At 37.8% G+C, this 23,744-nt stretch overlaps 5 protein-coding genes and 1 non-coding gene across 10 annotated transcripts; 3 read left to right on the top strand and 3 right to left on the bottom strand.

Annotated features, from left to right (window-relative positions):
* Nucleotides 1-902: 902 nt before the first annotated feature.
* Nucleotides 903-987, bottom strand: TRNAM-CAU (transfer RNA methionine (anticodon CAU)). The gene is given in 2 exon segments: nucleotides 903-938; nucleotides 950-987. It is a non-coding gene; the product is annotated as a tRNA-Met (tRNA).
* A 526-nt stretch (nucleotides 988-1,513) lies between these two features.
* LOC125193687 (uncharacterized) lies at nucleotides 1,514-2,357 on the bottom strand. The gene has a single exon (XM_048091534.2). It carries the CDS (start codon nucleotides 2,249-2,251, stop codon nucleotides 1,601-1,603), a length of 651 nt encoding a protein of 216 aa, XP_047947491.1. The 5' UTR covers nucleotides 2,252-2,357; the 3' UTR covers nucleotides 1,514-1,600.
* A 3,970-nt stretch (nucleotides 2,358-6,327) lies between these two features.
* LOC125194511 (LOW protein: nuclease-like protein) lies at nucleotides 6,328-12,021 on the bottom strand. 3 transcript variants are annotated; one of them, XM_048092771.2, is made up of 2 exons: nucleotides 10,638-12,020; nucleotides 6,328-6,789 (listed from the first exon to the last, which is right to left on the bottom strand). In XM_048092771.2, the coding sequence occupies exons 1-2, from the start codon at nucleotides 11,925-11,927 to the stop codon at nucleotides 6,766-6,768; spliced, it is 1,314 nt and encodes a 437-aa protein (XP_047948728.1). In that variant the 5' UTR covers nucleotides 11,928-12,020; the 3' UTR covers nucleotides 6,328-6,765. The 3 variants fall into 3 exon arrangements, with proteins under 3 accessions (XP_047948728.1, XP_088912487.1, XP_047948727.1); XM_089056361.1 differs by lacking the exon at nucleotides 6,328-6,789 and adding an exon at nucleotides 7,782-7,986 and having other exon boundaries at nucleotides 10,638-12,021; XM_048092770.2 differs by lacking the exon at nucleotides 6,328-6,789 and adding an exon at nucleotides 8,853-8,981.
* Nucleotides 6,486-9,212, top strand: LOC125194509 (calcium uptake protein, mitochondrial-like). The gene is made up of 7 exons (XM_048092769.2): nucleotides 6,486-6,771; nucleotides 7,073-7,140; nucleotides 7,466-7,689; nucleotides 7,763-7,846; nucleotides 7,993-8,206; nucleotides 8,421-8,717; nucleotides 8,806-9,212. Exons 1-7 carry the CDS (start codon nucleotides 6,486-6,488, stop codon nucleotides 9,016-9,018), a joined length of 1,386 nt encoding a protein of 461 aa, XP_047948726.1. The 3' UTR covers nucleotides 9,019-9,212.
* A 2,334-nt stretch (nucleotides 12,022-14,355) lies between the features above and the next one.
* On the top strand, nucleotides 14,356-16,027 carry LOC125197243 (uncharacterized). Of its 3 annotated transcripts, XM_048095963.2 has the most exons (7): nucleotides 14,356-14,722; nucleotides 14,784-14,921; nucleotides 14,992-15,060; nucleotides 15,128-15,199; nucleotides 15,272-15,354; nucleotides 15,441-15,621; nucleotides 15,793-16,027. In XM_048095963.2, the coding sequence occupies exons 1-7, from the start codon at nucleotides 14,411-14,413 to the stop codon at nucleotides 15,835-15,837; spliced, it is 900 nt and encodes a 299-aa protein (XP_047951920.2). In that variant the 5' UTR covers nucleotides 14,356-14,410; the 3' UTR covers nucleotides 15,838-16,027. The 3 variants fall into 3 exon arrangements, with proteins under 3 accessions (XP_047951920.2, XP_047951921.2, XP_047951922.2); XM_048095964.2 differs by having other exon boundaries at nucleotides 15,424-16,027; XM_048095965.2 differs by having other exon boundaries at nucleotides 15,416-16,027.
* A 3,271-nt stretch (nucleotides 16,028-19,298) lies between these two features.
* Nucleotides 19,299-23,316, top strand: LOC125193483 (uncharacterized). The gene is made up of 11 exons (XM_048091277.2): nucleotides 19,299-19,699; nucleotides 20,279-20,401; nucleotides 20,505-20,601; nucleotides 20,861-20,896; nucleotides 21,242-21,429; nucleotides 21,513-21,615; nucleotides 21,769-21,950; nucleotides 22,024-22,101; nucleotides 22,310-22,412; nucleotides 22,489-22,582; nucleotides 22,709-23,316. The coding sequence occupies exons 1-11, from the start codon at nucleotides 19,395-19,397 to the stop codon at nucleotides 23,068-23,070; spliced, it is 1,671 nt and encodes a 556-aa protein (XP_047947234.1). The 5' UTR covers nucleotides 19,299-19,394; the 3' UTR covers nucleotides 23,071-23,316.
* The last annotated feature ends 428 nt before the right edge of the window (nucleotides 23,317-23,744 follow it).

The following is a 23,744-nucleotide window of genomic DNA, read 5'->3' as shown; positions in this document are numbered from 1 at the left end:
GTTTACTGCTCATTCACATCAACCAAATTTATGTGTGTTGACAATGTATTTATTTATAGTTGAACCTCTTTCTCTCATTAAATTTTGCCACTTTTAATACCTCAAAGAAAAATGTACATATCTAGATGAGATGAGCCAAGGACGAAGTTACAATGGGTCTAGACCTAGTTGTCAAGTGGACTAGGTCTATATTTGGTAAGGTCTAGTGAGTTTAAGGTTCGGCACAACCCATGACAATGATTGAAGTGGGATGGATTGAGCTTAGGACTTTCTTTCATAAATTGGGTTCAATCCAGTCAATTTCAGAGTCATTTGATAAGTCGACTTAATTGAACAAAAAGTAGTTATTTTCTATATATTTTTTGAATTTTTCATGTATTTTAGTTTTTAATTATTAAATGTACAGATTGAAAATAGTAACAGTCGGAAGGTTAAGTATTTATAAAATTACACTTTTCAATTGTGGTTGTTGATTTCTCACAATCTCCGAAATCGAAACTAATATTGTATGACATTTTGAAGCGGTTATGATAATTCAAAATATCAGCGCGACGTCTGCAGCTCAACACTTCTCTCTTCCTATGTCCAATGTCTTGCTTCAAATATGGAGTATATAACTTCTTTGGGTTCTCCAACTTACATGAACAAAACCCAAATCTATTTATATGTGGATTGATATAACATAATGCTAGTATTTATTAAATAATCAATGCAAATAAAGACTTGGGACAGAATTTAGGGCACTGGCTTCATTTGTAAGTAAAATAGGCCAAGTCTTTCCACAAAAATTAAATGGTGGGTGGAGTAATACATACATAAAGATTTGGGCAAAATTTAATGCACTGGCTTCATTTGTAGTAAATAAATTAGACCAAAGTCTTGCCAAAAAAATAAAAGGAATTTGGGGTGAGAGAGGCTCGAACTCTCGACCTCAGGATTTCTCTAAAGCTATGAGACCTACGCGCTAGCCAACTGCGCCACCACCCCAACATGTCTATAATTCGGGAAGGCTATTACTAAAATGATTTCTATCTTAACCCCATTGTGCCCCGTTTCATATCTTATTTAAAAATATATGCTTTTAGTTAGTTTTAAAATCATAGTAAACTAAGAGATAAACATTGTATATTTAATTCGCATATCTAACCCCGGGTTAAATAAAAAGCTCAATTGGAGCTCGCTTGAATTTCAAATCTTTTTATTCATTTTGCCATGCTCCTAAGTTTGGTTGGCTAACAAGTTTGTTAACTAGAGTTAGCCATAAAATTGGAATGTATCCTTAGAAGGCTTTTGACAATAGCTTTTCGATACTACCCATAATATTGAGTTTTCATTATAGAAAGTGGTCCAAAAGCACTTGAAAGTTGTTACTTAGAAACTTCAGCTTTTTGTCTTTTAAAATTTTACATTCAATTTATATGCCACATATTATTAGAAATGTATACTACTACTATTAGAATGTAATATCTCCTTAATGCGAAAAAGTGTAGTTTTATCCTTGGGAGGAACATCATGGATTAAGTATGAAATTCAATAACAACAAAACTACAAACACTAGTTCAAACAAACAAAAAAAAAAAATAATCTCACGAATCAATCTCTAAGTCGGTTTCATATCCTGAAACATAATCGACCACAGCGACTGAGCCGCATAATACTCACCACCACCATCTTCCACCGTTTCGCCTCTATAAAACCCGACCTTCGGGCTGAGCCCGAGCCTATCTATCGGCCCGGACAAAGCCGGGCTCCCACAAACAAAGCCCGGCCTCTCCCTCTGCCTCTGCCTCACCACCATCGGGCTCCAATTCGGGTACAAAACCCTCTCATGCCCCTTCAAATCCAACGGCCTCGCCGCCACCAGCCGCCGGTCAAGCGGCCCCGACCACATCGCACCCCCGCCGTTGATCCTCCGCAGCGCCCCGCTCCACTGGCTCCCGTACGGCGACGCCTGCGCCGGCGCGGAGCTCCTCCGGAAGCCTAGCTTTCGGGCGAAGAGCTTCCTCGTCTTGTTCATCACGAGGACGAGGCGGGAGAGGCCGCCGGCGCCGGTGACGGCGTGGTGCTTGGCGCAGAGCTTGAGGATCTCGAGGCGGTGTTTGGCGATGGTGATGCCGAGGCTGAGGAGGAAGTCGTGGTTGAAGTAGGGGAGGTCTTCGTCCTCGACCTCGTTCCGGACGAGAGCGAGGCCGTACTCGTGGACGAGGCTCGGGTCGAGGTTCGTCTGCGAGAGCCATGTGTACCAATCCATTTTGTTGCAATTGTCACACTTTTTTTTTGTTTTGAGCAAGTTTTTGGAAAGTTTGTTTGTGTGTAATATATATAGGATGAGGAGGAGAAGTGGTGAGAGTTGATGTACAATTTCTATGTGTGTATATATATGTACAATTATTTATTAGTAGGGATGTTTATAATTTGTTGTTCAAATTTGTCATAAGGGTAGTTAAATATTGGTGGTAAGTTTGAGTAACTGAATCGAATCAAAATATTAAATTATGTAAAAATATTCGAATTTTTGGATTGGAATTTGCTTTATTGAAATTCGGATTCTTTAGAATGTTTTGCGAATTTTCTTTTTTTTAGTTCGGTTCGAATGTAGTGATGGTAAAAATAGATTTTTGGATTAGTTTTTATTTATATTCTTTCCAAGTTCGAATTTTCGGATCATTTCTTACGTTAAGATTCGATCTAAAACCAGAATGTTCATCTTTGAACAGTTGATCCTTGTTTCATTTCATATTCAAGTTAGTCACACGTGTAATTTAGAGCTATATCATTGATTATAAAACAACTAATTTTAACTGAATTTTAATTTTAGACATATTTTAGTTTTACATAGTATTATTGCAAAAAAAAAAGGACCAAAAGTGACTTTGATTCATGACCATTTTTACTGTCGTTAGAAAATTTGCCACGCCTATGTTGCTAGAGCTACAGATATCAACAGACAAGTGATTTATTGCAATGATTTATAGTATAAATTACTAGTACAACAAAAGTTACAATCGAATCAAAGTTGGTGAATTTGTTTAGCAATTATGCAGCCCTAAAATTTGACCGAGAGGTGATTAATTAAGGGTTGAATTATGTAGTCTTAGTAGTAATAATTTTGGTTATGGGTGTGACTTTGTGAGTCTCTAATTAATGAAACAAGAAATGGGATAGAAAATGAGGTTAAAAGTATACATGAATGCGGTGGGTAAAAGTGATAGACACCAATATTATTTCTTTATCTTCAAACATTATGAAATTCAAAAGGTAGGTGAGATATCATGAAAACTATGGGTATAAGCCTCTTAAACTGTTTGAACCTCTCCCTGCTTTTGTTCTTCTTGATTTAAAAGAAAATGGTTGGATTTTAATTTGTGTTAGGTTACATTACTTTATTCTTTAATTGATCAATTTTCTTTCATGAATTGTTAAAGGACAAAACATATTCACGGGTTTTGAGGCTACTATGATAAAATTTATTTTTCTAAACAAAGATCTGAATTGTTGAGGGAATCTGTATAATTAGTAGTATGACGTTTTATATCAATCAAGTGCATTTAAAAAGGAAAGAAAATAAAATCAATGCATGCATGTTTTCATTCAAATTCAACTGAAAATGAAATGAGGGGATAGGTATATAGATGAACATTATCTTACATTGGCAATTCCCTTTGTAGTTTATGTACCATTATTTGTTTATTATAGACTTATTCTGATTCAAATACTTCAAAAGTTTAGTTCATAAAAAATACTTAAAAGTCAGTTCAATTCATTCATTTTCTCTTTATCTTCAAATAAATAATGAATAAAATGACAAAAAGAGCTTTCATTGTTTGTAGTAATTTATAAAATTAATAATTACAAAGTACATATATTTGATAAGTCATAATGTGAAACTAATAAATAAAAATTAATTGACATATATGATGAGCATGTGCTTGGGAAATTGTACATATCTGAGAAAAAACGGTGAGAGTGTTAATGTTAATAATTGTGATAATAAATAAGACCCCACATTGAACTACTTTCTTTGAAGAAACTGTCATCAGCTGCATTTCTTGAAAGGCTCCAAACAACATACCTAATATGTAGTGCAAAAAATAATTGTAAGACCTAATGTGTGTAAATTTGGCTGGAATTACTAATGTCTATCTTGAGCTTTTATAATGTATGCAATAAATGTGAAACATATCATATTTTGACAGTGAAAATGGTTAGGAGAAAGCAGTTAATTCGCCCCTGAGAAGATTAATATAAAATCCAACTAAATATAGTACTAAAACATATCTCAGCCTCCAGCTAAAAAGACTAACAAAATGAGAAATTTTGGGCTACTTTGATAATGGAAGTACTTATTTGACTTGGACTTTGATTAGTTAAGTCCTGTTGGGTGACCCCCACACCCTAAAAGAGAAGAAAATGATAAATCATAAAATATTGTGGGACATCATGTTGTGTCAAGAATTAAGATTCAAGAAAAGGTAAATCAAAATTAACTGTCCTCAATTCACCATTTAAATACTCGTTTTGACTCGAGTTAATTTTAAGAAATTATTTAATATTATACAAATAAATAAGTAAAAAGGTAGTGAAATGTGAGTCTACTTATCTAAAATAGAAAGGAAAAAACACTTAAAACTGTTGACGCATTGAAATGGTAAAAGGAACCATTATTTCACATATAGAGGAAGTATTTAATAGTATCATAATTATAATTTTTTCAATACTTAATTTTGCTCCAGTTCAACTTAAAAATACACATTTTCGATAAAGTTGTAGTACACGGTCTTTCATTATTATGTATTCCATAAAAGGTAATAAGATTCGAATGAGGTGTCACAAGCACCGGCGTAGTAGCGTGGATTGTTACCTAATTAATATGGCCATCTTGGACCATCTTGAGCCCAAACCATATATATCAAGTAGATGCTATTGAGTGAATCTCAAAGTACCACATCACATAATTGTGAAAGCAACATTAAACATAGAACATGAACGTTTTCAACTAAATGACTAATGATCAATGAATCGATCATATGATTTCGAATTAATTTTATATTCAAGAACTAATAATCCCTCTTACAATTCCTCAAAAAATAACTCTCACATGACATGATACCAAAAAAGTAAAATCTAAACAAGGAATCTTTAGATAGCTTTAATTGTTAAGTGAATGGATTTGTGAATGAATGTAAATTCCACGAATACAAGATTTTGAAAGAAAGAAAAAAGCCACCTACACAATCTATATTGATTTAGTGGCACAAAACTAGCAGAGTCAGTTTCACGTCTATTACCATTTCTAAAAAATGTAATAAACTCAAAAGCTATGGTTGAAAGCTCTACTAGAAGATGAATTTCTATTTAGCTATAAATTTAAGCTATTATCTTATCTTAGAAAAGTGATAGTAATTCACGAAAAATGTAACAATTTTTAGTAATAATAAAGCGCAACTCAAGTGGCTCAACTAACGACCACATGATTCTCCGTAATTCAAGTTAATGAGAGGTCTTTTTTCCAACACTTGCGAGAGATTTTGGGTTCAGATTTGTCTACAAGCAAGTATTGTTCCAACACTGGGTTCGATCCATCTCCGTGTTTCAAGTTAACATGAGGTCTTTTTTCCAACACCAGCAAGAATTTTTGAGTTCAATTGTAAGCAAGTGTTTTCCAACACTTTAGGTATGGGTTCAATCTCATGCATGCGAGTATTTTTCCAACACTTAGGAGATGTTTAGGGGTCAATCACATCTACATGCGAGTATTTTCCTAACTTATGTGGTGATAATATAATGTCTTAGTAGTATTATACAAATTTCATATGTAATTATAAATAATTAATAAATAATAATCATTATTCATTACTTGATAGAAAAATCATATTTGTTTCAAACTAATTTTTTCTATGTCCAACAAATCACATTTATTTCAAAATAATGTTTTATGTCTCAAATCGAAGTTTAAAATATTATTAAATGCAATTATCTTATTGTGAATTCTTTTGCTATGATATATATTGTTAATGTTTTTCAACCAAACTGCATATTTGTTTTGTATGAATAGGCAATGTTTATAAACTCACCCACAACCACGTATGATTACTCAGCTATCATATCAGATACAATTTTATCAAAAATTTCATCTTGAAACAATTGTAAATAAATTCAGGACAATTTGCCATAAAATTTTTTTGCTAGAAAATATATTAAAGATCTATTAATAATAGAATATACATATTGATATGCGTGTTGAAAAATCCTATGCATAAATATAGATGCATGTGTAGTTTATAAAACCAAACTACCTTGAAGACCGTTGAGAACAAGTCTCAAGACTTTTCCAAATGTTGGTTGGTGTCACCTTGATTTTCGGTTATATTTGAATCCTTACAACCTTTTTCCTCTCCTCATCACAATCATAGACACATATTAACCTCTTTTATAAGAGTTGTTCCTGCTGCAAAATTTTCCACATTTGGAAGTGCAATATTACTATGCATTCTTGGGCATCCTCTTCACTGAGAAAAACCGAAGCACAGATCAGAGTTCTTGCAGCCAAGAGTTCGGGTTGTCGTCGTTCTCTTTCCACCGAATCAAAGGTGGAATCATCAAGAGGATTCGACAGGAATGAATCGCCGTTTCTGAGATATGGGGTGGTGGTTGCGGCTGCTGCCTCCGGCTTAGGCTTTTATTGTTGCTCTCCGTTCAACGGTGGAGGATCGGTCGTGTCGTATGCTGATTCTGGAGCACGGCCTGAGAAGAAGACGTTCTTGTTTACGGGTACAGACACGATCTTCCCTTTTCAATATGCACAACTGATTAGCAATCCATCATCAGTAATAGCAACAATCAATGTTTTATCATCAAGAATTGGATTCAACTTCTAGCTAAGCATTTTGAGGAAGAATATAAAACAAATTTAGAGAGAAAAGGTCAAAAAGTGGAGAAATGATGAACACCAAACAAGCTGGTTGATGATTATCTATGAACACAAATAGCATTTTTTGTCCATTCGTTCATTCGAAGGCACTGCATCCTTGTAGGGCCAATGGTCGTTGCTTTTAATCTTTGCTTATTTCAGATACATACAGGAGAAAAGTTTTCTTCAAGTATGAGAAACGGATAAGAACACGAAGCCCTCCCGAAAAGGTAAACTTATCAGCTATACTACGACCTAATGAATAGCATGTTAAGATGCACCTGTCGACTGTTAGTTATACTATATCTTTTCATGTTGATGCATACAAGATGCTGATAGATGTTGGCTTAGCAAGCAACTGTACCTGTAAAAGGAGAAGCAATACAAAAATGTAGCAGAAATTATAAAATAAACACATTTCAGCCTCTGATCCATCCATGTATCAGATATGATAATGCTTGAAGCAGATCATAAAAGGCAAGAGCATTAGTGTAGGCATATTTGGTATCATGCAACGTACCTAATCAGTCTTAACTTTGAGTATACGTTTTCAAGGTGTTCGAGTACTTTGCATCGTTCAAATCCCCTTCTGGGGAAGTGTACATGACAGCATCAGACCTGATGAGAGCAGTGGTTCCCGTATTTCCTCCATCTGAAGCAGATGTTGTTAGAGGCGGATACTTGAAAGGCGAACTCATCAGCAGCAAGCTGCACTGTCCTCCTTCTGAATTCTTTATGCTGTTTGATACCAACAACGACGGCCTTATATCATTTCCAGAGTTAGTACCACCACAATACATTCATCACATCAAGCCAACTTTCTGCGATATTGAACTTTCTTTGATGTAACAGATACATCTTCTTTGTCACAATATTGAGCATACCAGAATCGAGCTTTTCCGTTGCATTCAAAATGTTTGACCTTGACAACAACGGGTACGCCACTTTCCACCATCTAACTAATATCCAATACAACTGAAAGCAGAGGATCTCATCACTTTGCCTCAACTTATAAATGGTTAAGGAAACATAAAGAAACATACCTTTTTTTTGTTGTTTGATGAACTTTTTCCTCCCTGCAGAAGTATAGACAATATAGAATTCAAAAAGGTGATGACACTTATGCGTAGCCGAAACAGACAAGGAGCTTCACACAAAGATGGAATGAGGTTAGGGATGAAAGTTTCAGGTTCTGTGGAGGAAGGGGGTCTCGTCGAGTACTTCTTTGGGAAAGACGGGACTCAACCCCTTAAACACGACAGATTCGTAGAGTTCTTGAGAGACTTGCAAACTGAGGTACCGCTGCCCAGGGAACTCCATCAGGCATGTACCTGTACTACACTAACACATTGATTTTGCGAGGCAGTTGGACCCTCCACATGTCACAAAATCAACAGGTTATTGTTGTACAGGTGCAAGCCTGGAGTAATTTCCCTGCGATGCCCTTCAACTCATAACCCATCAGTAACTGCATAGACAATGATGTCATGGACGGGCTTTCTATTGACAGATGCTGCGGTTGGAGTTCGCACATTATGATTTCAAGTCACAAGGGACCATCTCTGCCAAAGATTTTGTGCTATCAATGGTTGCATCTGCTGACATGAGATACATAGACAAGTTTCTTGATCAAGCCGACGAGCTGGGAAATGATCCCTCCCTCAGTCACCTGCGCATTACATTTGAAGAATTCGAAAATTTTGCAATGCTTCGGAAAAGATTGGAGCAATTCTCCTTAGCCCTATTCAGTTATGGCAAAGTGAATGGCCTGCTGTCTAAGCAGGATTTCAAAAGGGCTGCTCATCAAGTATATAACTACTCCCTCTTTTGCTCCAGATTTAAACTACCTGCTATTATTCTCTCTCACTTCAGTGATTTCCAAACTCTTGTGTAAGGTTTGTGGCATCTCCCTCTCTGATAACGTGGTTGATCTGGTGTTCTACGTGTTTGATCTGAACCGGGATGGTAGCTTAAGCTCAGACGAGTTCCTGAGAGTTCTGGAGAGACGAGAAGCAGGCATCTCTCAGCCGCAGGAGGCGGGCCTTGCAGGTCTGATATCTTGCTGGTTAGACTGCACAAGAAACTGTTCTTCAAAGAAGTTGCTCTGATCAAGCAGTGAAAACCGTATATTGTATAGAAACAGGGATGATGACTATTGAGTTGCAAACACCCTTTCTTCAATATAGATAATTGCATATAGCAATTGCCATTTTTTTTTATGTGGTGTTAAACTACATTTGCAGGAATGTAGTCTACTTTGTAAGACAGTTCAGTGAAGATGTATAGACATGAGATATATAAACTTCCAATTATTAGTTTATATAATTCATGCCTTTATATTTAGCATAACACCACAACCTATCGTAGTCCATAAACTGCCATAGATGCTGCATTATCCCAGGCAAATACAATGAGCATCAATAGATGTAACTCTGTTGTATATATATTTGATCTTATATCAACTGTTCAAAAACTATTTGTTGTCAGCAGCATCAAGTCACAACCAAGTGATTTCAGAGACCCACGAGGATACTATTTGAGGTGTTACTTCAAGGAATATTAGCTGTTTTTACTATCAAAACTGTAGGCAAAAATTGATTGTCACAATAAGCGTCCAGTGTGGCTTGTGCTAGGGCAGCATAAAACAAAATTTTCAATGTTCGATATAAATGACTAAGTTCTGTTAAAAGCAGAGAGGCATTCTTAACCTATCTAGAAGGATTGGTCTTTTTGGCAACCAGCTCACATTTACTAAATACAAGAATCTGGAAACCTGAGCTTCATGGGGAAAGTACTGACCCAAATAGGGTACCAAGAGCATTCTCAAACTAAGAAAACAAGATAAAGGACTTCTCTAAAAACCAGTACATCGGAAGAAAGTGTACTCAATGTATTGATCTCTCAAGCAATTAAAAGAATTGATTGACAACTTATAGTATTGACATATAGATACAGAGGACTTCTGTTTTGTGGGAATCTATGGCACCAATACTAAATAGACATTAAATTTGAACAATGGATCTCAAAATTTACTAACAAGGACATAGTTATATCGAATGGAAATAGGTATCCAACTATCCATAAACAAGCTCATCAGTAGTCATTGCTTGTCCCATCATATGTCTCGAGTTCACAGAACATAATTTCAGTGTAGCACAGACTAATAGCTTCTGCAGAGCATCCATCAATTAGTTTTGATCAGTTCAAGTGATACTTATGAGAATGCATCCATTTTAAATTTTTAACTAGCTGGTATTATTTCCTAATACTAGTTTAGCTAGAAATTCTTATAACCAGGGTAGAATGCGCATGAAGTAATGGTGGACCAGTACTCATGAGCACTGGATATCGTATACCACTCTTAACCAAGTTACCACATCAAAACCTAAAGGCATCTGATTAATGGAGTATCTCCAAGTGCTCCTTCCTACCCTACAGACGGTACCAGACACCCACCTGACCTCTTCAGAAACTAAAAACGGAACAGAATCTGTCATCGGTGCTAGATATCTTACATTTCCTTCCTTTCTTATGCAAACCACAGAGCACTTTTTAACCACGTTTCCAGATATCTAATTGGCGAAATGAAACTACTGTAAAAGAAAGTACAGGATACAAAAGACAACGCCAGAAATGCATTTCAAAATTTAGAGCAGTTGAACATGAGAACATTACAAGCTTTCCTATCTAAAACAAGCGCTACAAGATTTTACTATCTCTGACTTACCCGAGTAAAGTGTGAAGCAAGTGCATCCCGAATCCTCTTCCCAATCTCACTGTCCTCCCCATCAAACCCCGTAAACTCCCTCTCCTTACAACCCTCAACACTTTCCTCGGGGAACACCTCGCTGCACTTGATGAGAAAATTGTGCAGCAAACAACACGCAACAATAACAAAGGGGAGAGCCTCAATGCATTGCTCCTTCCATTTCCTCCCAACAAGCTTCCACTTCTTCTTGACCTTGGCAAAAGCCGTCCCCACCAACTCCATACCTTTGCAATGCACCCCATTGAACTCCATTTCCGAAGAGCTCAACTCCCTATTCTTACCACTGTACGGCGTCAGAAGCCAAGGGAGAAGTGGATAGCATGAATCACCCAATAAATACTGAGGAATTACATTGCCAGAGTTCAGTTCAAAAGATGGTCCATTGAGATACTCTTTAGACTCCTCAACCCCAGAAAAAAGCTTCGATCGCTTCAACACATCTTCCGGTTTTAAGCTCCCCGGCCAGCCAGCAGAGACATCCAAGAACCTCCCTTCCGAGTCCACCAAAGCTTGAACTAACAAAGACCTATTTTCGGTGCTTTCCAATTCGAACTTTTCAACCCCCAAAACGCCACAGCAATTGGGCAGAGAAATCCAGCCAAATCCCACTATAATTCGGTTGATGTCAGAGTTGAATTCAAACAAATGACCGAGATTCTCCACGATAGCTCTGCAGACTGAATAAAACGCGATGCAGGCAGTCCGGGAGTCGAGAGAGAAGCGGCGAGAGACGGCGGAGAACGAGGCCGAATGAGATAATCGGAATAGGGCTGCGGCGAGGGCAGCATTGGGGGGCAAGGGGTGGAGAGATGAGATGAGAGAGGGGGTGAGGAGGCGGAGGAGCAGAGTGAACGACGGCTTAGAGAGGTTGAAGAATTGAACCCAGCGCGGATCGTAATCGGGGGAAGTGGCGATGAAGCGGTCGAACCAGCTCTGCTGAGGCGGCGGGGAAGGGGGTGGGGAAGGGGAAGGGGAAGGGGGTGTGGGGATGGAGACGAGGGAGAGGAGGTGGAGGAGGGAGCGGGAGGTGGAGGAGAGGAGCGATTCTAGGGCTAGGGTTTGGGAGGGAAGGAGGTGAAGGTCGTGGCGGAGGAGGAAGGAGCGAGCGGCTGAAGTGGCGGAGATGAGCGCCGGGATCGCTGTGGAGAGGTGTTTGTGGTGGCTGGATTGGGGCTCGGTTTTCGGCCTTTCCTTCTTGGTTTTCCGTAGGCCGCGGCGCCTATTGGTGGCTACGCCGGCGGTGGTCATCGCCGGTGGCGGTGGTCGATTTAATTTCCCGATTTGGGGCTCATCAAAGGTATAGTAATTCCTCTTTGAATCTTTCGTATCATTTTGCTATTATTCTACTTTTGAGGGCTAAAATACAAATTTCAAAAATATCAACTTTGCATCTCATTTAGATTTAGTAAAATTTTCGGAATAAAAATCAATAGGATTTTTCATTTTTTTAAAAATTGCAGCTTTGCATTTGGAACAATTTCTACTTTATAAGTCGCTCCGGTGGTCATGTAGTGCACATGCCCGTTGTGTGGCCGTGCACACGGCACTAGCATTGTTTGTGCTTTCTTCATCTTCCGGTTATTTTCTTTCCATTTTCTTAGTTTTAAACATTTTCTGAATTTTTCCTTTTCTACCTTTTCCGGATGCATGTTAGTAGAGGAGGCTCGAAGTGAAGATGAATGAAGAAAGAGGAGATATTCAGAGATGAGTTATATCTGGTCATCTACAACTCTTGAGCACTATATTACTCAATTCTTGGGATTGGGCAACATACTTGTGCATAGCATGCATGCTCATGCACACATATACTTGTAAGTGTGTGCGGTGTAATCAATATCGTGCGCATGCTCCGTGAAGCAAAAAAGGCGATGAAATTAGTATATTTATTTTTAGAAGTAGTACATTATAAACTATTAACTTACTAGTTGTACTTTAAGTTTTTTTAAAGGAAAATTATTGCTTTGCATCTTGAACAATTTCTAATCTATATGGTGCTCCGGTAACCAAAACTCTAGGTAGGTGTAATGCGCACGCCCATTGTCTTGTTGCGAAAATTCATTATCATGAAGCATGATTGTCATTTTTCCACAGATTAAAATATAAATGTAACAGAATATGGTAATAGTTGATTTCAACAATTAATTCTTGGCTCTAATGAATTAAAGAAAGAGACAGAGAGTTGCACTCATGTGCGCACTCCACTATTTGTTTATATATGCAATTATTTACCCTAATTAATAGTAGTATACAATATTTAAACTATTCTTCCAATGTATTATAGTACATTCTATAGAATCACTGTTTTTAAAAAATAAAAAAAAAAGACAGAGAGTCATTGAATCGATGTGATTCAATTATAAAAGTGATGCATATTTGGGTTTTGATTGAAAAAGTAAGGATTCGTATTTTTATCAGAAAATTAGTCTTGTAGTCCTAAATCCTCACAGAGAGTAAAATGGTCACACGAATTTCAATCACACCAGTAAATAGAAAAAATCACACCCTCTACGCACATAAAATGAGACTATGAGAGTGCGTGTGATCATAATTAAAAATAATTAAATACGGAAATATCTTGGAAAAATAATTACTCCCTCCGTCACAGATAATTTGACTCAGTATTCGATTTTGGATCATCCCACATAATTTGTCTTATTTCACTTTTACCATTTTTGGTAGTGGACCTCATATTCCATTAATTCATTCCTACTCACATTTTATTATAAAACTAATACTTTAAAAATAGGACTCACATCTCACCAACTTTTTCAACTCACTTTTCATTAGATTTCTTAAAACACGTGCCGGGTCAAAGTGTCCCAAATTATCTGAGACGGAGGGAGTATTAATTTAATCAAACATAATTATGGCACCTCGAAGTGGAAATGAATGTGAGAAGAGGGATATTAATAAAAAGAATTCGATAAGACCATCCACGTGATCTTAAATAACGGATTGGATCACCTAAAACTTTTCCTCACCACCCCCTACTCCATCATCTCTCGCAAACATAAAATATGGATCCACCATCATATTTTATGTTTGTGAGGGGTGGTGTAGAAAAAGTTGTAGGTGATTCCTACTACCCTCCCCCAAAACTCTTGGTGATTGGGCACCAAGCACAGGCGTGTAACTGGCTGATCCAGAAAATGAAGCCCGTTTGGGTCGAATATAGTAAAATTTTAATAATAATAATAAATTAATATTTAAATAATTATTTAAAAAATCATTATATTTTAAATAGTTAATTTTTCAGAATATCCATATATAAAACAGGCGATTTTAAATTCTCAGCACCAAACATTGTACTAATAGTTTTAAAATATTACTAGTAAATATAATGAAACTTGAACGAAAATTATAAAAATAACTATACTTAATATATTCACAATGAGCCAATCTAATAAATTAATTGCCCACTAACATCTCAAGTGGCCCAACTTATTTGCATAAAATAGGCCCAAACTATTTGAATCACTTTCCTTCATCAGTTTCGGGTGGAGTTGACGTTGGGGTCGGAGACCCAGCTGGCAGCTGGCAGCACTCGGCCGACCCCACGTACGCATGCCTCGACAAGGAGAGGACGAAGGTGTCGGTAACTCGGTTTGCGTCATATTAAGCACGTGTCTACAGAGAATGGGTGTGTGCTAAAATCAGAGGAGACATGGAATAGCTGCCTTAACAATTGCAGCAAGTTGAGTGAATATCAAACACAAACACAAACAGCCATCATGATCTCCTGCTTCCCCGCCGCCACCTTCCATCCTCGCCCGACCACCGCCTCCTTTTCTCATGACAAGCACAAATCCAATAGGTTGGTGGTCAGAAGCTCAAATGCGGAGGTGCAGCGTTTGGTTGATTTTCTGTACGAGGACCTTCCCCACATGTTCGACGGCCGAGGCATCGACACGACGGCCTACGACGACGCCGTCAAGTACAGAGACCCCATCACCAAGCACGACGGAATCAGCGGTTATCTTTTCAACATTGCCATGGTCGGGAAGCTCTTCCACCCCCATTTCCACCTCCACTCTGTCAAACAGGTTCCCAAATCACTCTAAACTTTAAAAACTTAACATACACTGATTGATTGAGTCTGTGTAGACGGGGCCTTATGAGATAAGCACGAGGTGGACTGTAGAGATGAAGTTTGCTCTCTTACCTTGGAAGCCCGAATTAGTCTTCACAGGCACTTCTGTTATGGGCATTAACCCCCAAAACATGAAGTTCTGCACTCATGTGGTAACCCATTGCACACCCTCTTCCATCCAACAATAGCGTGCACCTTATCGTCGTTCGTTTCTCTGTCAAGGACTCCTGGGATTCCATCGAGAACAATGACTATTTCTCCGTTGAAGGCTTCATGGACATGGTGAAGCAGGTGTGGTCACATAGAGTTTGTTTTCGCCTTGCGTTACGCCTAGTATTTATCCTTTTCAACTGTGCAGCTTCGGGTTTACAAGACTCCGGATGTGGAAACACCGAGATATCGGATACTAAAAAGAACTGCGAATTATGAGGTCCTCTGCTCCTTTTTCCTCATTGATGCGAGTTTTCATGTTTAGTGACTGTTTATTTGAGATGTATTGCAGGTGAGAGAGTATGATCCTTTTACGGCTGTCGAAGCAAGTGGTGACAAGTTGTCTGGCTCGACCGGCTTCAGTTCTGTGGCTGGGTACGCGTTTTACACTCGTTCGTTTTGTTCTTAAGTCTCTGGATGATTTGATGTTGAGCAGTTTGCCAGAGCTCTGAATGAAGCAGAAGTCAGTTTGAGGAAGGTATAGCTGCAGTGTTGAAATTCAGTGGAAAGGCAGATGAGGAGATTTTCCGAGCGAAGGAAAATGCCCTGAGGCAAAATCTTGCTAGAGACGGCCTCAGAGGTCAAGAGGGTTGTTTGGTAGCATGTTATAACGACCCAAGGAGGACGTGGAGCTTCGTAATGGTAAGCTAAGGGTAGTACTACTTTCGTCGTCTTTTGTCTGTTGTTTTAGAGCTTCCTGTTTGGCTACAATGCTGCAGAGAAAGTGATCAGTTAACAAAACATCTTAGAATACTGATCTTAGCTTTGAGATTTGCTAAAGAGTGTCTGATTCTGTGTTGTTTCGTGTCGAAGAGGAATGAAGTGCTTATATGGCTTGAAGAGTTTATGTTGGAATGAAAGAGAGGAACTTGATTCTGCATTGCTTGTGAAAGAGATTTTTCATCTGGATTTCTGTTTATTTTGTGCTAGATGTAATGTTTCATTGAAACATTTGTGAAACTTTTGATGGAAAAGATTTTGGGAGTTGTAGACTTCTTCATGTTGTTTATACATTTACAATGTTGTTGTGATGAAAAATTTGTGGTTCAAAATCAGTTGATATTACATTGAGATAAATTGCTAACTAATTAATAATCATAAATTAAGATCAAATTTTAGCCATTAAATTAGTATATTTAGTGGTTGAAATAATGCTACGTGGATAATATTTTCAATTAAAAAAATTACTTTAATAAACTTAAAGGGTATTAATGTCATTCTTATGTATGGTAGTTAAATTAACCACTTTCTCTCTCCTCAAAATCATTTTAAAATTTTAAATTTACGTAACTCTCCTCGATTTAAATTATTTTTTCATAAAAATATACTCCCCCCGTCCACGAAAAATAGACCACATTGTGAATTCCATGGGTTTTAATGTGGAATTGGTAAATTAGGAGAGAAGAGAAAAAAGTAAGTGAGAAGTAGTGTTAGTGGAATGTGGGCTTCATATTATTAGTAGTGTTTAATTGTGTTAGAGCATCCGCAGCGTGCCCCCGTCCGTCCGTGCTAGCGGCGAGGACACCCGCCGTCCGCCAATGCAGCCCGTGCGTCCGTGTCAGCGGCACGACGCTTCTCTTAAATAAGAGCACGTCCGTGCCGCTGAGCAGCCATACGTGGCAGCTCCTGATTGCCCAATGGCATAGCTGTTGGCAATTTGATTTTTTAATTTTATTTTTTTAAAAAAATCAAAATTAATTTAAAAAACATTTTTAAATAAAAAAAATATTTTTCCACTTCCCAATATATTATAACCGTTTTATACACATTTTTAATTTTTTTTTTAATTTTTTTTTTCCAAAATTCACATTTTCATCAATAAATACTCTCACTTCAACACAAAAAAATTACCATAACACTACACAATTCTCATCTATTCTATCATCTAAATTCTCTCATCTATTCTCTCATCTTTTTTCTCATATTCTCTCATCTAAATTCCCACCACACTACACAATGTCTGGCTCCGGCGATCATCCCTCCGGCTCCCGCAGTTGGAACCACGAATGGTTCGGCTCCGAGCCATTCTCTAGTCCGGAAACGCAATTTTCACCCCTTCTCAAACCCAATGTTCTAAAGTTTCGGGTGGCAACCGGCCTTACCCGGTAGACGCCCAAGATGCCCCCGATGGGCGATACGGGTGGGCACCCAAACCCGGATCGGGAGGGAGCGGCAGCTCTGCTCCTACTCCTACTTCTACTCCTACTCCTACTCCTCCTACTCGTGGTACCAGCACCTCGTACACTCCGAATGAGATGATGCAGATAGTATGGTGCGCAATTGCATCTTCTGAGCCAACGACGCAATCAGTAAGTTCCAGGGGTATTACCAACAGGAAGAGTGGGCGGCGGGGAGCGGCAAGAGTGAGCTCGACATCATCAGTGCCGCCTTGGCGACCTACCAAAGCTTGGAGTTGAAACCGTTCAAGTACCTTAGTTGTTGGCAGGAGGGGCGCCAACATCAGAAGTATAGGGGTGGCGTAGTAGCATCCTCCTCCAGCAAACGGTCGAGGTCGGTAGCCCTATCCGACGACGCCTCCGATGATGTGGCTACCCAGCTTGCCGGAACTAACTTGGGTAGCTCCGACGCTGGCCCGAGCAGTTCCCGCCGGCCGCAAGGAAGGAAGAAGGCGACGGCCAACCGCCGTCGTGCCCCGACTCTATCTGCCCCCGCTCCCGCTCCCTTTTGTGCCACCTCAACCCCCGACCAACTCGTTATGGGCCCTCTTGGGTCAACTTAATACGATCGATACGTCTAACATGACTCCTGACCAACTTGCAACACATGTAGCAATGATACGGGGTCTCAAGAGAACATTGGGGATAAAGGACTAGTCTTCCACGGGGTATTTTTTAGTCTTTAATTATGTAATTTTTAATTTGTAGGATTTTATTTATGTATTTTTTTATTTTCTAGGATTTTAATTATGTAATTTATTTTTTAGAATTTTAATTATGTAATTTTTATTTTTTAGGATTTAATTATGTAATTTTTATTTTTTAATGTATTTTTATATTGTAGAAATGTTTTTAGTAATTGAAGTATTTAAATTGAATAATAGAATGGTGAAACTCTTAGCTTGTCCTTGCGGAAGAGCACGAATGTGGGTGTTGTGCTCTTACCTAAGGACAAGGAGTAAAAGTGGGTCGGATGGAGTATCAAATTAAAGGTAATTTCATAAGGATTCTAACGAGATCTTCATTGCATATGTTCCGACAATGATCGGATGATGGAATTTTATACTCCCTCCGTTCACAAAAAATATGGCACATTTATCATTTTTAGCCGTCCACAAAAAATAGAACACATTCATTTATGGAAAGTTTTCAAAAAATAATAACCATACACATCATTCCACTAGCACTACTTCTCACTTACTTTTTCTCCTTCTCTCTTACTTTACCCATTACTTTACAAATTCTACTTTAAAACCCGTGCCTACACCAATTGCCCTATTTTTTATGGACGGATGGAGTAATTTTTATTTCAATTTTCATATATATTGATAATCAAATTTTATATCAATAAATACATCAAACAATCTCAATATAATGCATGTACAATATGCTCATTGATATTTTCTGGTACTTGTGTTGAGATTCTCATATCACTGTATTGATATTTGTAATACGATTAAGAATCCTAACGAACCTAAAAAACGATGAAGGCCCAACAAAAATTACTTATGTTAATATAAAAACATTTAAAAGTTACTATGTTTCTTTAATCTCATTCACTTATTTTAAGACCTACGTAGGATTGATGTTAGTAGTGGATTGAATACTAAATACATTTTAATATGACCGCATTGTACTGTTCTTTTTATATTGTTATTTTTGTAACAGCAACGAAAGAGCCCAAGCTCTAAAAAAATAAAAAAAGATTACATAATGATCAAGTGTGGTCGGATCATTCTTAGTGGAATTTCACGAACTTACTCATGCTCAATTAATCTTAAATTATGTAACCTAATTCGCTTCTCGACACACGAGCTTAAATTTTAATTAATTTATGCTTTATTTAGTATTTTTATTTTATATTTTCATCATGTGGTTTGTTAATTATGTAGGAGTATTTTTTACTTGTTTAGCGTAAAAACTGGAGTATTTTTTATTCATAAATTTTAATTATACTATATAATTAAGAAAAATAATAATAAATGTGAATGGAACTATCAATATTTTTTGACGCACACTGAATTCATACGAATTAAGTAGTTTTTCCATGTATACACTCATTTCATTGGATAAATATAAGTCAAATTTTAGTAATTAATTAAGGGAATGGTGGATGTGGGCCCTCGGCCCTTGCTCCTCAAGTTACACAATGATGATCAACAAAATCCAACGTATATTTAAACCCCCCTTTGTATCTCTAATTCCGTTCCACATTGATTGCGATTGAAGCTGAGGGAGATGGTGATGGGGAAACTCAAAATTGGCGGGGCATGGAGTGGTGTGTTGGAAGTGGAGCTCGACGTCTGGACTGTCGCTAGGCTGCGCCAAGAGCTCCTCGATCGATCCGGCTGCGCCTGCCTCAAACTCATCTCCGCCGGCAAGGTTTTAAAAGACGGCGAAGGCCACCAAAACCTGACGCAATTGGGGCTTAAGAACAACTCCAGGATTCTGGCCACCAACATTCCCGTCGATCAGCACGGAAACTCCATCAAAGAAGAGTTTTTGGCGGAGGAAGAGCGCGGCAATAGGCTTGCTAGACTCAAGTAAGCACGTGTTTCGGTTTAATTTTGGGTTTTGGGGGAAGAAGTTACAGTTGCTCGGCGTGGGGGTTTGTGGGGGTTTTGAAATTGAGACGTGTTTGATTGCATGATCGTTTGATTATGGTTTATTTGGGGATTTTTCACGATCAAGATTATTTTTTTGGTTGTGTTTGTTGGGGTTTTAGGGCTCGATGTCGCGATCGTTATAAATTTAGATGGTGTTTCTTGTGTTTTGGTGGTCCTGACTTGAATTCTCTGAGTAATTTTACTGTTTTTTGCTTATTTTTGAAGTCGTCTTTTATGGGTTAAGATTTCTTTTTTTGTCAAAAATCCATTATAGTATGTGTAATTGATTGCATTGCCCACTTTTTTGTTCTAAATGAGAAGTTTTGCCTTTTTGGTATTTTTGTTGAGAAATATGCTTAGAGTTAGCTCTTGGTATTGTTGGTTCTCCTTATTGTAGGATTGTAGTTCGATTACTCTGCAATATTGTATCAGATTGATAGAGTGTCGTTTAATGGCATTGGTCGCCTAATTAAGACAGCAGATTCTTGCATTTATAACACACCATTGGAATTTCAGGACAGCTGCCACTAACTTGGCCACCAGACATGCTGATGGTTCATTACCTGTTGAGGACTTCAATCTAGAGCTTGAAAATCAGAATGGACAGAAGGTGAACTTGGGGTCGGAGACTGACCAACGGTACAATTGAGTAACTGATAGTTTTGTTGAATGTGTTTGGATGTATATCTGACATCTGAAAAGGTGCTTTTGTTTCTCTAAAAATGTTTGATTACATGTTTAGGGCAATAATGATGGGTCTTATGCTTCATGCAAATGGAAAAGCTCTTATGAAAAAGGGAAAATATAGAGATGCATTAGAAGTTCTCAACATGGGCGAGGTGAGTCTATATTGCAGTATCTCATGCACGCATTCTCTGCAGAGCAATCATTTTTTTTTCGTTTTGAAGGTTCGGTACCTAACTGGGAAACTTGGATTGGTTTCCGACTTTAATTATATAATTTTGAATACCTTGATCTGGGTTTGAAGTTCTTGTGATCTATAGGAAATAATAGAAAGAACTCAAACAAGAAAATTACATCTCATATTGCATGTTTATCAACCAATTGCCATATTTAACTGAACTTTGTTTCTTGTAGGAATCATTTTCGCTCTGCAACCCAAAGCTGCTTGAGGTAAGGCCCTCCAGTTATAGGCTAAATTAGTATTTTTGCATAAAAGTATTTTCCTTTCCGATGAACTCAATCGCCACGAATACTCATGCTAACTTGATGAGCTTTGTTATCATAAATTCTTGTTAGATTATGGAAGATTTGTTTAAAACTCAGTTTGTACCCAACTACATCAGACATTGTTGATGTATCACATCAAATAGTTCCTCTTTATTTTCTTCTATCTCGATAGAAACATATGATGCATGGATATTAAATGAACTTGGAATATATTTATGCAAGACTATTATAAAGATCACATCTTTTGTAGCATACTGATGTAACATTGTCTTCCTGTATGGGTCCCAGATGGTTGATAACGTATCAATTCTTCAAATAGACTTGGTCTGGTGCTATTTTATGCTCCGTGATATCAGTTGGCTATCAGTAGCAGGGATTCGCCTTGAAAAGGCCAGGGAAGGTATTGAGCGTGCTCATGGAAAGGAATCTACTCGCATCAGAATTCTCCAAGGACATCGCTTCCCTGAGCTAGCTTTGTGAGTCATCTATCATCACCCTCATTATCTTGTTACCAGCACATTGGTCCGCCATATTCATCGCATTTATGTCAATTTTGTAGACACTTGAGAATGGAGTTGTTAGAAGGAGTGATTGCATATCACCGTGGTCATTTGCAGAAATCTAAGGACGCCTTGAGCTCTGCCCAAACTAGATTCCTCCAGGTTAATTGGTCCTACATTTTATATTTATACCCCATCCATACTTGTTATGGTCAGTGTTGGTACATTTCCTGAAATACATTATGCAATTGAGTTTGAACTTTAAATCATCTAACACTTCATATTTCATCTCACAATTTAAGTTCCATCTAACAGCTTCAAGTACCAGATGAATCCCTGTCCTTTTTGCTGAGCATGGGGTATAAAGAAAGTGAAGCAAAGCGAGCTCTCCGCATGAACAATTTGGATGTTGGACGTGCTCTTGATTTTATTGTCGAGGAGAAAGATAAAAGGACACAGAAACGGAAGGAGGATCTTCAGAGGCAGAAGGAAATATTGTGGGTTTTAGACTTGATCATGCTAATTTTATGGTTATGCTAGATGCAATGTCTTGACATATACTGTATGCAGAGAGCAAAAGACATATGGAACGACGCCCCTTAACAAAGCTGTGAATCTAAGCAATCTGAACCAATTGGTCTCCATCGGGTAAGTAGGCCATTTGATTCTAAGAACTTTCTTTATAAAAAAAATTCAAGGCTTAACTTAAACCTGTAACCGAACACATGTCTTGATTTTGTCACTCACCAAATGTTTAGTTCGCTTAAGAAAGAAAATGATATGAATGAGCTGTTTGTCAAAGTTAGAACTGTTGATTGCATTTTCTGAAACATGTTGATAATCATCAAATTCACAGATTCCAGAAAGAAATCGCTGCTGAGGCACTTCGTAGAAATGAAAACGATGCTGAGAAGGCTCTGGATGATTTAACAAATCCTGAAACTAATGCTGCCTTACAGGTTAGTGTGCATGTCAACATCATTTTGTTTCTTATTCTTTTCCCAGACTCCAACCATTCTACTGTTTGAATTGTAGAATGAAATTATAACAAGGAAGAGGAGAAGATTGCGTGCAGCAACAAAAAAATCGACTGAGAATCTTGTAGCAATGGGTTTCGACAAAGCATCAGGTACCTAAAACGCACAAGTTTTATCGATATTGTTTGTCTATTGTTCTTCTTTTCCTCATTATTTTCAAGTTGCTCTAGTAGTTTTCCCATGCTTGTTTATTTACAAATTTCTCCTGCTGTTCTCAGTGGAAGCAGCTCTTCGTAGGTTTGAGTCCGAAGAGCAAGCGTTGAGTTATCTACTTACACAAACCATCACAAACACAGCAGTGGGCGTGGGTGCAGACCACCAAGTTGGAGGATCAACTACTGAAGAAAGAGGCGGCACAGGTAGCGCAGGCGCAGGCCACGGAAATGGAGGGTCATCGAGTCAAAATGAGCCCGTGGAGAAGAAGGAGCCCGTGGAGGAACGGGACGTAGAGATGGAGGATGAGCTGACTGGGGAATTGGGAACTGCAGATGCATACTCGGACTATGATATTGAAGTCACAAAAGAAGGTGAAGCCATCAATGAGTATTTAGCACTGATCAGCTCTGCAGAGAATGCCTAGAAAGTGCCATCTTCCACAGTTTAATGCCTTAGTTTGTTTCCTTTTGTACAGTTTTAGTTCATTCCAGTATTATCCTAGTCTATCTTAGGTATTTCGACTTGATAATTGACTTATTCCTTCCATGACTCTTTCTATTTTGGTCCGTTCTATATAAAAATAGTTCATTTTCTAATTTTTGTAACCTCGTTTGCTCTAGTGAGTGGACCTCATTCTCTACTAACAGAATCCAGTAGCTTTTTCTTTCTACCTCTTTTATAACTTTACTAATTATGCATTAAAACCCGCATCGTCCAAAATATCTTTATTTTTATGAAATAGATGAAATATATTTGATGGTGGTTGGTAATGTTGGTAAACTAATGAAATTAAATAATCTAGTCTTTAGGTCAGTTGTCTCACCTATAAAGGTGACTACAAATCGCCTACATATCTGTACAAATCAGCGTGGAAAACAGTCACCGGATACCTTTAGTAATTTAAAAAAAAAATCATTATTAGTCATTCTATATAAACCCTATTAGTATCTTAACCTTTTGCTTCTTTCCAAAGCTCAACAAGCTCAACTTTTTTAGGCTAAATATTTATTCTGAGATACAACTCATACACACCGAGTGAATCTTCAACATATTAGTCGGAGGTGAAACATCTTGGCAATTAAAAATTAACAAAAAGTT

Source organism: Salvia hispanica, chromosome 4 (genome assembly GCF_029641045.1).
Source record: "Salvia hispanica isolate PSC_SH4W2 chromosome 4, Shi_PSC_v1, whole genome shotgun sequence".
Lineage (NCBI taxonomy): Eukaryota > Viridiplantae > Streptophyta > Magnoliopsida > Lamiales > Lamiaceae > Salvia > Salvia hispanica.
The sequence above is the reverse complement of the archived record's forward strand: the minus strand, read 5'-3'. Positions and strand labels throughout refer to the sequence as shown.

Bases quoted from the DNA above. Each gene is read 5' to 3' on its own strand.
- LOC125197243 (XM_048095963.2), top strand. From the start codon at position 14,411: ATGATCTCCTGCTTCCCCGCCGCCACCTTCCATCCTCGCCCGACCACC. The intron at 14,723-14,783 runs GTTCCCAAATCA...GAGTCTGTGTAG, and splicing joins ACCTCCACTCTGTCAAACAG to ACGGGGCCTTATGAGATAAG. The intron at 15,355-15,440 runs GTACGCGTTTTA...TGAATGAAGCAG, and splicing joins GGCTTCAGTTCTGTGGCTGG to AAGTCAGTTTGAGGAAGGTA.
- LOC125193687 (XM_048091534.2), bottom strand. From the start codon at position 2,251: ATGGATTGGTACACATGGCTCTCGCAGACGAACCTCGACCCGAGCCTC.
- LOC125194511 (XM_089056361.1), bottom strand. From the start codon at position 11,927: ATGACCACCGCCGGCGTAGCCACCAATAGGCGCCGCGGCCTACGGAAA. The intron at 7,987-10,637 runs GTAAGTCAGAGA...ATACTTCTGCAG, and splicing joins TTGCTTCACACTTTACTCGG to GGAGGAAAAAGTTCATCAAA.
- LOC125194509 (XM_048092769.2), top strand. From the start codon at position 6,486: ATGCATTCTTGGGCATCCTCTTCACTGAGAAAAACCGAAGCACAGATC. The intron at 7,690-7,762 runs GTTAGTACCACC...TTGATGTAACAG, and splicing joins GGCCTTATATCATTTCCAGA to ATACATCTTCTTTGTCACAA. The intron at 8,718-8,805 runs GTATATAACTAC...CTCTTGTGTAAG, and splicing joins TCAAAAGGGCTGCTCATCAA to GTTTGTGGCATCTCCCTCTC.
- LOC125193483 (XM_048091277.2), top strand. From the start codon at position 19,395: ATGGTGATGGGGAAACTCAAAATTGGCGGGGCATGGAGTGGTGTGTTG. The intron at 19,700-20,278 runs GTAAGCACGTGT...TTGGAATTTCAG, and splicing joins AATAGGCTTGCTAGACTCAA to GACAGCTGCCACTAACTTGG. The intron at 20,602-20,860 runs GTGAGTCTATAT...TGTTTCTTGTAG, and splicing joins AAGTTCTCAACATGGGCGAG to GAATCATTTTCGCTCTGCAA.